General features: G+C 36.9%; 1 protein-coding gene across 1 annotated transcript in view; it reads right to left on the reverse strand.

Moving 5' to 3' along the window:
- Window positions 1-8,039: 8,039 nt before the first annotated feature.
- The window catches only part of LOC139738776 (membrane-bound transcription factor site-2 protease-like), an 85,328-nt gene continuing 74,700 nt past the window's right edge, over window positions 8,040-18,667 (reverse strand). Inside the window, exons 6-9 of the mRNA XM_071649415.1 lie at window positions 13,264-13,367; window positions 11,363-11,555; window positions 10,257-10,332; window positions 8,040-9,533 (exon numbers count right to left, since the gene is read on the reverse strand). Coding sequence (XP_071505516.1) covers window positions 9,311-9,533; window positions 10,257-10,332; window positions 11,363-11,555; window positions 13,264-13,367 — 596 coding nt within the window. The 3' untranslated portion in view covers window positions 8,040-9,310. The remainder of the gene's footprint in view (window positions 9,534-10,256; window positions 10,333-11,362; window positions 11,556-13,263; window positions 13,368-18,667) is intronic.

The raw sequence follows: 18,667 nt of genomic DNA on the forward strand, positions 1-18,667 counted from the left end.
TAGAAATGCTGCTATGGCAACTGGTATGCCTATTCTGCATCGCAATATTCTCCCTAGAGAATTTCTTGACAACATGATATGACAGTGTCATATGATTAGTCAGAAACTGAAATAACATGTTTGAAAGTTTGGTCGCACAACCCCAAGTTGTGTGACCTGTGACCCTTGAATTATAACCCCAATGGGTCACAACTTTTTCAAAATAATCATGACCTCAGAATGGATACACTAATTTCCATGACAACAGTGTAAGGCATTTTTAAAATAAGGGAAAAGGTAAAAACTGTGCATTTCCACTTGACCTTTGACACCATGGCCCAGAATTTTCCTTGGCAAACCTTTACCTGTCAGTACATGTACCCATTTTGGCACTGCAGAGATACAGAGCAAAACATAAAATTAACTGTGACCTTTCTAGCATTTGTGCCCACAAGATGATAACAGCAGTTCTGTGCAGTCATGTATACATAGGCCAAGCATTATTTGGATACCTATAATGGTTAGTTATGTTGTTAAGTTAAGTTGTTAAGTTGGGTTGTCTACAAAATTGATAACAGATGACTCATTAATACAAAAACATTGCGGTCTTTGATTGAGTTGCCAAACACAAGCAACTCATCTGGTGAAAGAGGGTTACAGCTCGTTATTCCAAAGGTTCATTATTCCAAAGGTTCTTTGGTCCGCAGGTTCGTTATTCCGAATATTCGTTATTCCGAAGGGTCATTGATCCGAAAATGAAATAAGATTTGTTATTCCGAAGGTTCATTAATCCGAAAATGAAAGAAGGTTCGTTATTCCGAAGCTTCGTTAATCCGAAAATGAAATAAGGTCACTCTGCCATTCCGAAGGTTCGTTAATCGGAAAACAAAATAAGGTACGTTGATCCGAAAATGTAATAGGGTTCGTTATTTTGAAGGTTCATTAATCCGAAAATGAAATAAGATTCGTTATTCCGAAGGTTCGTTGATCCGAAAATAATAATAGGCTCGTTATTCCGAAGGTTCGTTAATCCGAAAATGAAACAAGGCTCATTATTCCGAAGGTTCGTTGATCCGAAAATAAAAATAGGCTCGTTATTCTGAAGGTTCGTTGATCCGAAAAGGAAATAAGGCTCGTTATTCCGAAAATAAAATATGGCTCTTAAATTCCGAACAAAGGAGTAAAGTTCTTGTTGTGACAAAATATTGTGTTTTAATTAGAATACTGTCTTATGTGTTCGTTGACACCTGTGTGCATATATGTGACTGTGTGTATTGAGGTCAAGTACTAGTACATAGAACCTTTGAAATTACTGTTTAAATGCCCATCTTATCTTTCACCCCCATTATCGTTGCCTTATAGCCATCGTTTATCGGTAGTCAAAAATTCATGATCATCATCATAACAATTCAGGAGAGGCATGTTCACTCTGACAAGGGGATGCCAGCATACTCAAACTCTCTTTGGACACATAAACACATACGCGCGCACACACACACACACACACACGCAAACAGGCAATCACAAACACACGCGATTCCGTACAAAGTTTTTTCAACGATGTAGAATGCCGTCGTAATTTGTGATTTCATTTGTACATGTATATTGATGATGAAAGTAGAGGTATTTTCTCCTCCGGAGAATGAGCTTGTCCCCTCTGCTGACTCCTTCTTCACTTCTTCATCACTGTCAGGAAAATACATTCATTATTTGAAATTATTACCATATTCTGCCATGCTAACATGTCTCAAGCAGGAAAAACACACACACACACAAGCGTGGTCTTAAGAATAAAGGCTATTAAACAAATAAACAATGAAATATACTCAACAAGCAGATTTCAAATGCTACATCGCTTTTAATAAGCTTCACTGTGAAGAATGGAATGTAATCGAACTTGTCCTACCGATCAGTCAATACGCAGGTAATTATTTTTGCATGAATTCAATGAGAAGTTAGATGCAGTTCTTCACTTTTTTTGTGTGACATGGTAACACATGGAATTCATGTTGTTATGGCAAATGACAAAATGTAAGCCAGTGTATGCATAATTTCTATCTCTCGTAAAGTTAAGTAAATTGCGTTTTAGTACTCCATAATGATAGCCTTTGCCATGACACTAGTCGTATTACATTCGCAGGATTCCAAAAAAGTTACATAGACATGTTTGCATTCGGTTCAAACCCAGGATAATAATTGCCATCTATGCTCTTGTGTTATTACATCCATCCTGTAAAGAGTGGAATTAAACATAGGCCCGCATTGTATTTCAGCTTGTTCCCCATCATTTCTTGCTACAGAAAGTGCATTTCTTTCATTTCTCATCTCTTTCAAAGTCTATATGTGACCCTGCACCACAAAACAAACAAAAAGTCGCTAGACATGAATTTTTAGTTGAGACCATATTCTGAAAGAGCAGACTTTAAGCTTTAAAATGATGTATAACTCAAATCAAATGGACTCTCCTAACCTATCGAAATACTGGAAAGAAAGCACAAACTCGGGAAAAGTGTGAACTGAGAAATGAGGCTCTGAAGTACAGTGTCTATTCAAGCGCTTAATCTTTACCTAACTGCGCTGGCTGTATGATGAATGGGACAAAAAACAGGAAGTAATCCACCAGAGTAACAACAATGAAGGGATTATCAGATTAAACTGAAATTAGGCATGCCTCATTAACACATTCTGTCCATAATTAATGCTAACTTTCAAAGCAGTACCATTATCCTTTCAAAAGTTATTAGAGTTGAAAGTTAAGAGTGTGTACTCGGTATTAGATAGTTTTGATAAAGGAGAAATGTCTACCTCACAAAGGCAAGCAATTCTCATTCTGATTAAAAAAGAAGGGAAAGATGAAAGGGAGTTGAAGAATTGGAGACCGATATCTCTGTTGAATGTGGATGTGAAAATTGTAACTAAAGTTTTTGCTAAACGAATGTGTAAGTTTATAGATAAATTGATTAGTGTTTGTCAGACCGGTTTTGTCAAGGGAAGATATATAGGTGAATCCATTAGAGTTATTATAGACATTATGTTTTATACTAAAATGCATAATATACCAGGATTATTATTTTTTCTAGATTATGAAAAAGCCTTTGATTCTTTAGAGTGGGATTTTATGATGAAAGTATTAGGCAAATTTGGGTTTGGACCCAAGTTCCAGAGTTATATTCAGACATTCTACAAGAATATAAGCAGTTGCGTTTGCAGTAATGGTCATACTTCTGGTTATTTTGGTCTGAGTCGAGGAGTAAGACAGGGAGACCCTATATCTCCATACTTGTTTATACTTTGTGTAGAAATACTTTCAAGTGCTATACGTCAAAATAAACAAATTAGAGGTATAGAAATTGATGGGCATGCAGTAAACATAGTACAATATGCAGATGATACCACTTTGGTTTTGGCTGATTTAGAATCCGCAAAGGAAGCGTTTGGTATAATTGAAGATTTTGCTTTTTTTTCAGGTCTTAGAATTAATAAAAGCAAAACGAATGCTATGTGGTTGGGATCAAAAAGAAATTGTAAACTTAAACCTCTTGATATTAATTTGCCATCTGAACCATTTCGGGTATTGGGCATATTATTGTCTTCCGATATGGAACAGATGATATCATTAAATTTTGAGAAATGTTTAGTAGATGTGAAAGTTATACTTAATGTTTGGAGAAAAAGGAATTTGAGTTTGATAGGGAAAATACAAATAGTAAAAACATTTGCTATATCAAAATTTGTTTATTGTGGGTCCGTTTTGCCAATACCAGGTCATATACTGAAACAATTAGAGAGTGTTATTAAAGATTTTGTATGGAATGGGAAAAATAGATATGTTAAAAAATTAACCCTAATTGGTTCGTATGAACAAGGTGGTTTAAATATGATACATATCCCTTCCTTTTTCAATGCATTGAAGGTAAAATGGATTTCAAGGTTTTTGAATGAAAGTAGCTCTCTGTGGTCAGTTATCTTTAGATATTTCATGAAGAAATTTGGAGGTCATTTTATTTTATTTTGCAACATGTCCAAAAAGAGTTGTAAAACAATGGGCCAGTGCCCAAGTTTTTACAGGGATATACTGAGTGCCTATTTTGATTTTCGACTTTTAGATTTAAAACATACAGAAAAAAGTGAGATTATTGTATGGAATAATGAATATGTTAGAGTAAATGGTAGAACGGTGTTTTTTGCAGAATTTTTTAGGGCTGGTTTATGGTATATTTCAGATCTGTTTGATGGAGAAGGCAGATTGATAGATTTCAACACATGGGTGAGGAGGGGAGTTGAAAAGCAAATGTATTTGAAATGGTGCTCGATTGTTTCTGCTATTCCAAAAGAATTGAAGTTGAGATGCCTTTCCAATCGGGAAACAATACCAGCCTTAAAACTCAGTTGTGTTTTTAAGGGCAATGAAGTAGACTTTGAGAAGCTAACAACGCAGATTATTAATTGTATTTTGAAAGGCAAACATTTTGAGACTCCAACATCGGAAATCTACTGGAGTATTAAATAAATATGCGATAGATGATATTACATGGAAGCTTATATACAAAATGCCTTTTGTGTGTTTAGTTGATACTAAGAGCAGAACATTTCAGTATAAAATTAATACAAGAACACTTCTTTTGAACAAAAGATTACACAAAATGAAAATTGTTGACTCTGAATTGTGTACCTTTTGTAAGCAAGTGGAGGAAACGCCAGAACATATATTCGCTGAATGTCAACATGCATGTGATTTTTGGGAAGAGTTTTTGAAATGGTGGCATACAAAGTTTGACATAAATCTACAATTGAAGGAAGAAGAGATCTTGTTCGGTGTATTTGGTGGAAGCCAGCATAGGCCCCTTTTGAATCACTGTATAGTTATAGCCAAACAGATGATATATGTATGTAGACATTTGGGTATTTTGCCAACATTTAAACTGTTCTGGTCAAAGTTAAAAATTATGTATATGACTGAGAGGCAAATTGGTTTTCAAAATAGACAACTAAGTAAATTTGAAAGGAAGTGGATAAATCTGCATGCCTCCTTGATATGACATTCTGGCCGTTACTTTTCTGTGGTACATGTATGAGATATTGATAGCATAATTCAATATGTTATCTATGCGAAATTTAAATAAGTGCAAGCTTGTGTGCACCTGCTAATTTTTCCTCTTTTTTGTCTGTTTTTGGTTTTTGGTATGTATAATTATGTACGATGATTATTATTGTTTTTGTGAAAGGATGGAAATAAAAAAAAATGAAAGATAAAAAAAAAAGAGTGTGTACAAGTTTTTGCAGAAATGAAAAGGGGACTCTAAAGACACACCTAATCACACTATTCTAACAAAAATGTGCGAGATAAACTGCTAAAAAAACACACTTTCCTGCCCGTTTTATGATCCCAAATTTTAGCATGATGTAAAAAAAAACTTGCTCTTTCAGAAAATATGAAAAAGTCAATATCGGCTAGGTTGACCCATTTCACTTATTTTCAGGCCTCACGCAATATCAGTGTGTGCGACTTTTTGTTCGTTTTGTGATGCATGGTCACATATATACAAGACGTCATTTGATATTGGTACAATAAAAAAAACATGCGTATAGATGTTGCCGATTATATTAGTCGTTATCATACGACCAATCATAATCATGATTCTGAGTGCAAAAAATAACCATTATGAAGGTGGACGATGTGAGCTCATAATGAACCGCTGCATGTCAAAGATCCCGTCTACAGTATGGGGAAGGTGGGACATGGAATGGAGCACTTAATTTCAAAATTACAAAATGACGTCCTCATTGACGGTAAATATAACAGTTTGAGATACATGTTGTATGAACTTTATTATGTAAACGAAAAAAAAAACAAAACCACTGTAAAATCTCGGGGAATCTCAAAGCAAATTTTACAAAAGTAATATCAAACTTGCCCCATCTCTGGGGATAATGGCACTTAAAGGGCTTACTCGCCAGTTTTTACTCATGAACGGACGTAGTACGCCATGGAGCCCATCGGCGGCCATTATAGTATGTAAACCACTGTAAAGGAAATTGTTCCTCCCTTTAATTTTTTTTTTCCAGTTTTAAGGTGAAAAATGGATGTGTTGAAAACCTCATGATGTCATATTAAGTTTTCTTTCTGCTTGTTACTATAAAAAATTAAGAAATTACCTTTATTTTCCCATTTTTATTCCCTCATAGTTCGTGCTAACGAGAACGCACTCTTCTCTCCCCCCCCCCCCCCCCCTGCCAACATAATGAACAAGTTTTTCAATCTGTGTAAAAGCATCACATTCGGCTTATAATATTCAAACAGATTTTGCTAATGAGCCTTTCTGAAATCTGGCGTCTTCTCCCATTGCCATGGCAACATTAAAAAAATAGTGTGTTTCCAATGATATGATACCATTGTTCAAGAAAAGTGGCTCACTTCATAGTACTGGAATTACTTGTTCTATTGCAATAAAAGTCCAAAATATTCCCTTATTTCTTCTGATGTTGCCATGGTAACACAATGTTTTTGAAAAAAATACACCTCTACTCATTTTACAGTAGCAAAGGTGCCAAAAGTGACTAAATAAATTTTGTGGACTTACAGCCACCTGTTCAAATGCAATCAAAATGGGGGTGATAAACAATCTCTGTTGCCATGGTAACACTTAAAAGATCCAGAAACTACCATGTATTTATAATGAAATAATGAAATAACTTGAAATAAGTGTCTGAAAATATCTCTTTCAGTTTAAAGCTCTGTTCCATTAGCATCTTGGTTATACAAAGTCACATTTCCCCTAGGGCATGGTGATTGCTATAGCAACGACTTTGCAGAAATATTGATAGAACAAGAGCACTGGCATCAACCATAACTTATATCACTAAATACACAATGCTCCAACTATGGCTCACTGAAACTAAAACTAAGTGGTCTAGCGTTATCTATGATGCCTGTTTAGCAATCACGAAGCTCCAAATATTTTTCCATACTCGCTTGAACATCCACTGACCGTTCAAACGATGTATATACAATAATTAATATAAGAACAATAATTTCTGTATGAAAGGAAACTATTTTCATAGGCCTGGGAGTAGGCTGGGACGTCGTCCTAGCCCCGAACCCCAAGCTGTAATGCGCTTGCATGACGATTAAAATGATTGTGCATCTTATTTGATGGAATTACCTATAATTCGAACTTCCATCTTCAAATATAAAGAATATCAACCTGAGAATCAACCTTTCTCAGTTATAATAATTATGGACAAATACAATGTGCAGCGTCATATACATCCCTTTGAAAAGAATGCTGCAGCGCCGATGGTTAAATGGATGGTATAGTATTGGTTGAGGTGAGGATTCAACATTAAACATTTTGCGAGATACTTAGAAGCTACTTTATGAAATGATAAAGAGCATTCAATTCTAAGGGGAGTTCAAAATTTATCTGATAAAAATCGGTACTGAAATGGCTGAGATATCATAAAACAAAGTAAAACAAAGCGATCTCAATAAAAGGTGGGTCCCAGCCACTTTTTTTAAAGATTGCCTGATTTTTGGATATCTCAGCCATTTCAAAACCAAGGATTTACGGGCCTTCAGAATAGCGAACCATATTACATTTTCGGATCAACGAACCTTCGGAATAACGAATCTTCGGAGTGAGGCCACAAATGTTCGGATTAACGAACCCTTTTTCATTTTAGGATTAACGAACCTCTAGGTATAGGAAATTTGCGTGTTTCAGATCAACGAACCTTCGGAATAACGAACCTTCGGAATAATGAACCTTTGGAATAACGAACAGCACCCGTGAAAGAGATGTTGATGTTCAGTAAATATGATCCATTTACTGAGTAGAAACCTTTTTGATTCAGCACAATGCTAATGTGTTAATGTACATCCTCATTGTCACCATTAATATGTGCGGCTATGAATCGCTGTGGATACAGTGTACATCTAACAAATGATCATGGATTGTTACTGCTTTGTAAATAAATTATGAAGCCATTTCACACATTAAACTGAAGAAGACAATGAGTAATATTTTCTTTACAGAAATTCTATCATTTCCTTTTTAGATAAATGTACATCCATGAACAGATAAAACAGTGAATTTGTATCCCTCATATCGCACAGCATAATTGGACATGCTCGCCAGTACTGGGGCCTGTTTGACAAATACTGCTAGTTCAACTTAGCACTAGTTGATCTTAGCTGAGTATGACTTTAATACTAAGTCTGTTTCACAAAGCCAATCTTAAGCCAAGACTGACTTATTCCATTTTAACAGTAACGTAGAAGCCTAAAATATGCAAAATATGATCCATTTACTGATCATAATTTACTTTGTCATTTTCAGATGTCAATTGATCGATCATAACTTCATAACTAAATGTCATTTCTTTATCATTTTCGGTAGACATAAAGTTGTCCTGTACTATGCTAATCATCCAGGTCATCATGCGTACATCAAAATTTTAAAATGCTCAGAACGATTTCCCGACTGGTTTTCTATACATTTCAGACAATTTTAAGCGTTTCAAAAAATTCCACACGTGCGCGTCTGTCCGACATTTATTAAGATTGCAACTGCTGATCTATATAAATTAACAAAATGTCATAAAAAAGGAACCAATGGGACTGGAACCTGCCATCTACTGCTTTTCAGGCAGTGACACTACCATCACCAGGCTATCCCTTGTTGCCGACAGTTAATTTCAGAATTTCAGAGCTTAGCTATTTGTTCCAAGTTCATCATGTCACTGCCGGGAACTGGGGACAGCCTGGTGGTAGTGTCACTGCCCAGAAAGCAGTAGATGACAGGTTGGAGTCCCACTGGTTCCTTTTTTCCGACGTGTGTTAATTTACAGATCAGCAGTTGCAATCTTACACATGTACACGAGAAGCTCCTACTGTGATAACCCTAGCTAACAGCGTGGCGGTGATTGTCATGGCAAGATAGGGCCATGAGCCAATCACAGTAGGGTAAAGAGCCAATGAGCAGCATTTCATTTTAGGTCACAAGTGAAAAATGTGGTAATCAAGTTGAAAAATCTGATGCTCACTCCTCAACGCATGCGTAGTATTTGTACAAGACAGTCACAGCAGCCGGCCACTAGGTGACTGCACTAATCGAAAAGTCCCTATTATGATTTAAGGTTTAAGGGTTAATAGTTAGTAAGAGAAAAAACTAAAACAAAAGCAACAACCCCCTCCCCCATACATTTGATGGAAGAGAAAAGGGTTACTTTGACATTCATAACTTTCACACAAATACATTGTACAAATACATGGTAATTAAACAAATAATAGCATACTGTATATACCCTCCCTAGCCCAACGTCCCCTTTGCTACCTGGTAACAAGGGTAAGCATGGCAAGGACAACATTGGCAATGAGGATAACTGTACCAAAGATCATAATAAGGCTATATATAACATTCCTGTCAGAAGGGCTGGGAACCACACTCGAAAGAAAATGTTCTATAGCAGCCAAAAGGATCCACTGGCCATCAAGGGCATAGCAGGGCATTGCGTTGAGTAAGGCCAGTGCACCTGACAATGAAATAAGATATCTTGGGAAATATATGATTAAGGAGAAGTCAATTCTCTCAGTAGGTGGTATGTTAATGTTAGTTATGACAGAAAGCATAAATGTGCAAAAAATGTTTTTCTTTGCTTTTACTTCTCCCTAATGTATGGAAATGTAGAACAAACACAATTTTCTTTACAATAGTAAGTCTTCTAGAGACCAATTAGATACTGTAAAAGTGGAAATTTTCGCAGTATTGAAATTTTCGTGCATTTCTCGCAACCAGAAACTAGGACGAAATTAACAGCACACGAATATTTCTGCTGCCCATACTCTTTCAGTAGTTGATCTTTTGATTCCGCGGAATTAAAAACACGCGAAACTCTTCTTGCCCAGCCAAGCGTGAAAAATAAGTCGCATGAAAATACTCACTTTTACAGTATATGAAACTTTTAACATACATGTATACTGTGTACATATATCCCCATACATTTTATTTTATCATGATTTAATGTCCTAGTCAAATGTCCTTGTCTTCATTCTTTCCTGATAGCACACATTCTCAAATTTTGAACGCAGTTTACAGGTTTTGTACATGTTTTGTTTCCACATAAAAATATTTGAGCAAGTACCCGCGGTAAACTTATTAAATTACTATAAAAATAAGTCAGATTTCTCTGTAAATTTTTAAAATGTTATGGTAACCAACATACAGTGTGTACATGTATGTTGTCTTTGTATCTTACAATGTATGTGCAAAGGATACTTGCAGAAGAGCTGAATGATACCAGGCAAATCAAGGGGAAGGCACTGATACTTCGGCACATAGTTGCTAACCATCACTGCATTGAACAAAGAAGTGAAGTATACAGTTAGTCAAGCCCACAACTTGTATAACACCTTTAACTCTTTATGTGCCACGTTCGCACGTCTGACTCGGTCGACGGCGTGCAAACTTCGCATATTCTGCTCAACAAACAAAGCCGCCAAAACCGATCGATAAATCGCTAATCCGGCGGTACATTCAAAGCGTTTCTCGCACTTTTTTTCCTCTCACATACGGCTTGCATTCTATTTGGTAATTGACTATCAAACGGTGTTCCCAACTAAATTTGCCTGTACATTCTAAGTTTCTGTCACTATTTTATGTGCAAAAGTCATGCCTTTACAGTAATGTAGCAACTGGTAATTTAAAAGAAAAATTTAAAATAGAATTGTCATACATTGTATATGGAAGCAAAGTTTGGCATTCCTCTGTAACTTTGCTCATTATTATGTCCAGCTTGACAGAAATTTGTAGAAGTTATACAAATTGGAAAAACAGAATTCTTTCTCAAAGCATGACTACCTTCGTGTATCAGAATAACGTGGCACACAGGGGGTTTCCATCGTGGCACATAAAGAGTTAAAGTTAAATTTGACAATGAAAGTCACGGATTCAAGCACATTCAAGAGTGGTGGCATTTTAAATCATCTAAAGAGCATGTGTCACAAGGGGAAATTGCATGGAACAACAATATTTCAGTTTGTGTGGGGTTTTTTTTACTCATTGACTCCCTTATATTACCCAATCATGATGGGTACTGAGATATGAGCTGTAACATGTGAATCTCCTGTGAGCACAGAAATTGCAAATACATGTATTGCCTGTCAACTCTGTTACAGTGAGAAAGTTTCTCTTTTTGGCCTCACTTCATTCCAGGATGCTGCAAAAATCACAGGAAATGTGTAGGGTGTCTTTGTAATGTAAATTTTGCAGGCCCATTTGCTCAGTATATCAGCAATTCCATCCCCCCCTCCCCCCCCCCCAAAAAAAAAAGAAAAAAAAAAGTTGCATGTGGTGTAAACACACACGTTTACTTAATTTTGTACCTGTGTAGCTGAAAAAGTAAGGATCTCCAACATAGAGTACAGGAGGGCCAGAGTTGTGAGCTATCCTTAGCAGACGACTGGAATTGTCAAGTGAAGGGCGAAGACACACAGTCTTCCTTGTCTGCAAGCAGTCACTTGCTTTTCGGCAACGAGGGAGCTCCGCAACAGGCCTAGCCTCCAGACATGTAAACATCTGTACACAAAGAGAAATTCTGCAAACTGTTAACAATCCACAAAAAGAAATTCCGCAAATAGTTAACAGTACGAATATGGTATGAAAGGTTTAGATTTTAAATTTGTATTTCACTTTGTTTAGAAATATGTGTATCAACCACTTATTCACTATTTGTGTGTTATCACAATGTAATGTTGACTGAGATTGAAAACTGGTTACCCTTTGTAATTTAGTTCTATTTTGATGGAGAAATGTGGTTGCTTTCTTGTACATGTACACTTAACATAGATCGTGTATGCTGCATGGGTCAATTTTCACTGATAACTCTCATACAGTACATACTCTAATCCAAGCATCCAGGGATGATACTTTCAAATCCTTAACCCAATTCTAACTGGGCTATTTGAGACCAAGTTTTTAACGGAGGGTCAATTTGCAAAAATTGCAAAATTTTGCCTGAACATAGAGCCGGATGTCAACTATAAGATTACAAGGTCATACAAATGAAAAATTTTGATTTTCTATTTTCAGTAAATTAATTATGCAAATTCACGCATGAAATCATATTTTCACCTATAACTCCATTAAAAAGACTGAATGATTGCTAAATTTGTGTGCAAGAGTTCCTCAAGACACATTGAACGATTTTCTTGTAAAAAATAGCACAATCAAAATCAGTTTCTTTTGTTTTTTATTGTTTTGTTAATTTCTTATTTATTTCACTGTTTTTTGACCTTTTGTTTTCTATTGTTTTTTGGCCAAAATTTGTTGCAGGCACTTTTTCAAGCTTATCTATATCAAAATTGATTAATTTCAATGGTTAGAAGTTGAAATAATCTAATTTATATCAATCTAACCAAAAAACACAATTTGCATTGGATTTGCATACGATATCATGAATTTGAGCCATTTTCAGGTTGACATGCATACGCAAAACATTACGTAACTTCAGAACGGTGTACCCGGACATCGCAAATTTGGTCTCAAAATATGCGGGAGACTTCAAAGAAAAAAGTCATGAAACGACGCGGCAAAATCTTTGCGCGTTGCGGAATCGCAGCGCGAAATGTCGAGGGGGTGGTCAAATTGACCCCCCCCCCAGTTAGAATATGGTTCAAAAATAAGTTGGAACCAATTTCACATGACATTTTCTCAAAGGAGAAACAAAACCTAAGGAGTATTTTTTGGGCAAGTCATTGGAATGAGTAAAGCATTACAAATGCTACAGAGACACTTTGTGTGAGTGTGGTGGGGGGGGGGGGGTATCTGCACATGATATCCCTGACATGCTTAATTCTTTGCAACTCTGTAATATACACAAATGTTAGCAAAGGCAGTATCACATGTTTAGAAAAAAAAAGTTTCAAAGCCTCCACTGATTGACAGCATGAGGCTCATGCAACATGGTATGAATTACAACTATAAATGTGACTATGGCGACTGGTATGCCTCCACTATTGTAAGTCATTGACAAATTGCACTTTATCAATGTTAATAAGCACTGATTCAGTGTTTCTTTAGTAGCTATGATAAAAAAAACGTGAGCACACATACTGAATTTGGATTCAAACCAATGATCCCTAGATTACAGGACAGGCCTTTTATCTACGAGACTACCGAGCTTATCATGTTTAATAGCATCTTACCCTTTTTTGATAGGTTTCCAATGATAATATTGTAAGATACACTTCTTGTAATAAAACCTGATGCAAATTAAGTCAGCTACCTTTTCTGGTTTGTCAGCATCTTCTCCAAGATGATAACTGAAACAAAGCTCTGAAATGCTGTCATTTCTGCAGCAGTCAACTTGTCCTCCTGATCCTTTGTATACTGAGTAACACATGAGAAATACAAAGAGTTGATTTGAAGTTATGTACATGTACATACAAAGTTCAAATACACTTTGATAAGAGCAGTAGAGCCAAAACAAAAGGAAAAAAGTTTCAATAACATCAGACACACACGCACACACACATACACACAAACAATCATGGCATTTCAATTTCATGAACCTGACATCAGTAGCAATTGCATATGCAAATTACATTTTGTAGGCAAGGCATGATAACTAGAAATATCAAGTTTCATTTGAGTGGCAAATTGTTCTGACCCCATTGCCCAAATCTTTTCCTATGGAATCATTTTTTGTTTGTTGTAATTGTTTTTATGGGGGTTCCTCTCTTGGTCATGTGCCTGAGGTTCCTTGATCAGTGTGGAGCTGATGATGCAGCTGTTTGCCTTAAAAGGATGCTCTCTACATTTAACATTAAGTCCTAAACTACTTCTGAGTATTTGCTCCTATATTGCCGTTCATCATGCCTTTAATATTTTACACATGAATAGTGTGCATTACCATGAACTCTAGCCCTGAATATGTGTTTGTTACAAGAGCCCAAGTGTTAATTATCATACCATGGCAAAAACTGTGTTCAACTTAGACCTGTTCTTACAACTGCCTGAGACCTGTTCTTACAACTGCCTGGTCGGCAGGCAGCCGTTATTCATTCTTTGACTATACCATAGATAAAAACTGTCCTTATTGTACTTGTTGTTGTTGATCTGTTCTCTGCCATTGCCTCTTTTGGTATGCTGCATTAGGCCAAAAAAAAAAAATGGTTTGTTTGCCCTTTGCGACCGACCGAAATCACAGAAATTTCGGGTGGCGTTTTTTTCTTTTTTTTCTTTTTTTTTGCCGTTTCAAGTTTATTTTTTTCCACAAATTTCATCTTCTACAAATTTGTGAATGGTTTTAAACCCAAAATTATCCATTTTAAGCTAAAGAAAGAATGAAAAAATGTCTAAAAATGTTTGTTATTTTTTCATCTCATTGACCCGTCGTAATTGTGGTCGGGCCGCGCGGGGCCGCAGGCTACGTTTTATAGCATGCATTGCATGCTAGCTACCTTTTTGGCTCACATGCATGCACGCGCACGAAATCCAATCAATGCATGCATATATGCGCTTACGGGGCTGCACACTGGCGCCGGTCCGACGGTCAAAGACCGGTAAAAGTCACTGTCGGACCGGTAACTTTTCAGGAAATCCACAAGTTACCAGTCCAACATGACCAGTAAAAAAAAAAAAAAAGCATTGGCGGGGTCAGTAGAAAGAAAAAGAGCAGCCCCAATCAGGGAGAAACAGAATGCAAAGATATCGCACTGTTCAACAAGTTTTACGCAAGTTTTCGTTTATGTCTACCGGTGCAATTAGTACAGTAAACATTAGTTTTGAGCACTAGTAGTCGACCACTTATTCGCGCTAGCTTGCTGCGCTGCTCACGCACTGCCATGCCATGCAATACATGCAAAGCATGTACAGTGTAACTGCTTTTCGTTTGCTTGCGATCAGCGGTCATGCCAGACAAGAAGCATTGATAGAATTAGAAGCGCACGCATTTCTGGGTCATTTTACTCACGATCCAATCCCGGCTTCGCAGCAGCGTAGCAGTTGACATGTTAGAACTAATTTACTTGTGTCGATTTTTAGAAAAGTAAAAACATATTCGATATTCAGCGATACAGTAAATGGATCTGATTGCGTTCAGTTTCATTTTACACAGTCATTTCACAAATGAATATTTTCATTCGTTCAGAATGATCGCACAATGAAGATAGGCGCAAAAAGGATCACGAAATCGGCCCTTCCGTGTACTTTTTAAGAACGCATGCACAAAATGTGAAGAGACAATACTAGGGAGAAAAAAAAATCATAAAATCATCGCAGTCCCGCTTACATATTTGATGTAGAAATCGTCTCAAAAATGATCATGAATTTGGCCGGCCGCATCGTACACCTTTCAAAAGCTCATGTACGAAATGCGAAGAGATTATAGAGGAGGGGAAAAAAAATAAAGGACACATTTGATGCGTGCATCATAAAAGATTACAGCCCAATAACAATTCATAAAATCAACGCAATCCCGTTGAAATTTGAGGAAATAATAGCCGCAAAAAGGATCTTGAATTCAGTCCTGCATGCCGTGTTGGTTATCAAAACGCATGCACAAATGCGACGAGATTATCGGGAGAAAAATAAAAAACACCTTTTTCCCCTTCTGGTGCGTGCATTACAAAAGTTTACATCCAAAGTAATTCATGAAATCGCCACAATCCCGCTGATATTTAAGGTAGAAATAGGCGCAAAAAGGAACATAAATTCGGCCGTGTCGTATACCTTTTAAGAACGCATGTACGAAATGGGAAGACATCAGCGGGAGAAAAATAAAGGACACATTTTCATCCCCTTTTGGCGCTTGCATAATATAGATTACAGCCGAGTAGTAATTCATGAAAATTTGCAATCCCGTTGAAATTTGAGTAAACAATAATAGGCGCAAAAAGAATTTCGAATGCGGCCCTGCATGCAGTGTATAATTTTGAAAACACATGCACAAATGCGAAGAGATTATCGGGAGAAAAATAAAGAACGCATTTCAAACCTTCTGGTGCATGTATAACAAAAGGTTACAGCCGAAATAATTAACAAAATATCGCAATCCCGCTGATATTTGATGTAGAAATAGGCTCTAAAAGGATCGTGAATTCGGCCGTGACATATACGCATGTACTAAATGCGAAGAGATTATAGGGAAAAAAATAAAGGAAACATTTTCAACCCCTTTTGGCCCGTGCATCATAAAGATTACAGCCAAATAATAATTCATAAAATCATCGCAATCCCGTTGAAGTTTGAGGAAACAATAGGCGCAAAAAGAATCATGATTTTTGGCCGTGTCATATATCTTTTACGAACGCATTTACGAAATGCGAAGAGTTTATCGGGGAACAAGGAAAAGTAGAAATTACGCGGTGCGTAATATATGTCCCCGCCGGAAGTAGCATTTTGTAGCAAAATGTACAATACAGGTCACAAATCAAGGTCAAAGGTCAAAGAAGTCAAAGGTCAAAATTCTGTGTAGAAAGTTTTGAAGCCCTCACCTGCTGCCATCACATAAAGCAAACAGAATCGAAATCGGGTTAGAAATGGCGAAGGAGTAGCATTTTGTAGCCATTGTCCAATATAGGTCAAAAATCAAGGTCAAAGGTCAAAGGTCAAAATTCTGTGTAGAAGTTTTGAAGCCCTCACCTAGTGCCATCACATAAAGCAAACAGAATCGAAATCGGGTTAGAAATGGTGAAGGAGTAGCATTTTGTAGCCAATGTACAATATAGGTCAAAAATCAAGGTCAAAGGTCAAAGAAGTCAAAGGTCAAAATTCTGTGTAGAAGTTTTGAAGCCCTCACCTAGTGCCATCACATAAAGCAAACGGAATCGAAATCGGGTTAGAAATGGCGAAGGAGTAGCATTGTGTAGCAAAATGTACAATAAAGGTAAAAAATCAAGGTCAAAGGTCAAAGAAGTCAAGGTCAAAATTCTGTGTAGAAGTTTTGAAGCCCTCACCTAGTGCCATCATATAAAGCAAACGGAATCGAAATCGGGTTAGAAATGGCGAAGGAGTAGCATTTTGTAGCAAAATGTACAATATAGGTCAAAGGTCAAGGTCAAAGGTCACGACTGAAATTCTGTGTAGAAGTTTCAAAGCTCCCATGTAGTGCTATCATATAAAGCAAACAGAATCAAAATTGGCTCATAAATGACAGAGAAGTAGCAAATTGAAGATTTTGATCACACACGGACGCACACACGGACGGACACACGGACGGACGGACACACGGACACACACACGTACAGAGCCCGTTTCATAGTCCCCTGCTCGAACTCGTTCGGCGGGGACAAAAAATAAAGAACACGTTTTCAACCCCTTTTGGCACGTGTATCATAAAAAATTACAGCTGAAGTAATTCATTAATCATCCCAATCCCGTTGAAGTTTGAGGAAACAATAGGCGCAAAAAGAATCATGATTTTTGGCCGTGTCGTATATCTTTCAAGAACGCATTTACGGAATGCGAAGAGATTATGGGGAGAAAAATAAAGAATGCATTTTCAACCATTCTAGCTGGTGCGTGCATCACAAAAGATTACATCCGAAGTAATTTATGAAATCGTCACAATCCCGCTGACATTTGAGGTAGAAATAGGTGCAAAAAAGTATCATGAATTCGGCCGTGTGGTACATCTTTTAAGAACGCACTTACGAAATTCGAAGAGTTTATCGGGAAAAAATAAAGGACACATTTTCAACCCCTTTTGGCTCTTGCATCATAAAATATTACAGCCTAAGTAATTTATGAAATCGTCACAATCCCGCTAATATTTGAGGTGGAAATGGGCGCAAAAAGGATTGCGAATTCGGCCCTGCATGTCATGTACCTTTCAAGAACGCATGCACAAATGCGAAGAGATTATCGGGAGAAAAACAAAGAACCCCTTGTATCGCGTGCATCAGAAAATATCACAGCTAAAATAATTCATTAAATCATCGCAATCCAACTGACCACCAAGAGCAGGTTACGCAGCAAGTTCGTGCACCGATGTTTAGAAAAAGTCACAAACGCATTTGATACAATCTGATTTTGTTCATTATCATTTTACACTAATTCACAAACAAACGTTCTAATTTTTTCCTATCTTTATTTTTAAATTTCTTGTGCAATAAATAATCTAAGTTATAAAAAAAAAAATTAATCTGTAAAATGTACATGGGGGGGGGTACGTCCATAAAAAACAAGAAAATAAGTTTGCAAGTCATTTAATGTTTTTTATGTTGTCGTTGTTGACCGGTAAATTTTCTGTTAGGACCTGTAACAAATGGTAAAACGGGGCATTTACCGGTCCGACAGAGACGGGTCGGACCGGCAGAAAAAATGGGTTAGTGTGCAGCCCTTCACAAGATGGCTACTTTTGCAGCATCCGTTACCAGCTGTCATGGCACCAAAACTGTTTGGAGTTCAGTTGCCAGCATCTCATTGGAAGGTACTTTTTTGGAGCTGTTTGCAAAATTTAACAAAGATGAGCGTTATTTAAGTGTTTGTCAGTGAGTGTTTCTGCCTTGTGTACCGGGCCCTGGCAAGACGTAAATTTGAATGAATCCCTTGGAGTTTTGAGTGCATTGACATGGAAAAAAAGGGTACCCTGTATTTTAAAAAAAAACACACACACACACACAAAAAAACCTACCGACCCTCTTAGGTTTTGACAATTAAGGGCAAACAAACAAATGTCTTTTTTT

Source organism: Diadema antillarum, unplaced genomic scaffold, assembly GCF_040938485.1.
Source record: "Diadema antillarum isolate AM-2024a unplaced genomic scaffold, OU_Dant_1.0 seq00000768_RagTag, whole genome shotgun sequence".
Classification (NCBI taxonomy): Eukaryota; Metazoa; Echinodermata; class Echinoidea; order Diadematoida; family Diadematidae; genus Diadema; species Diadema antillarum.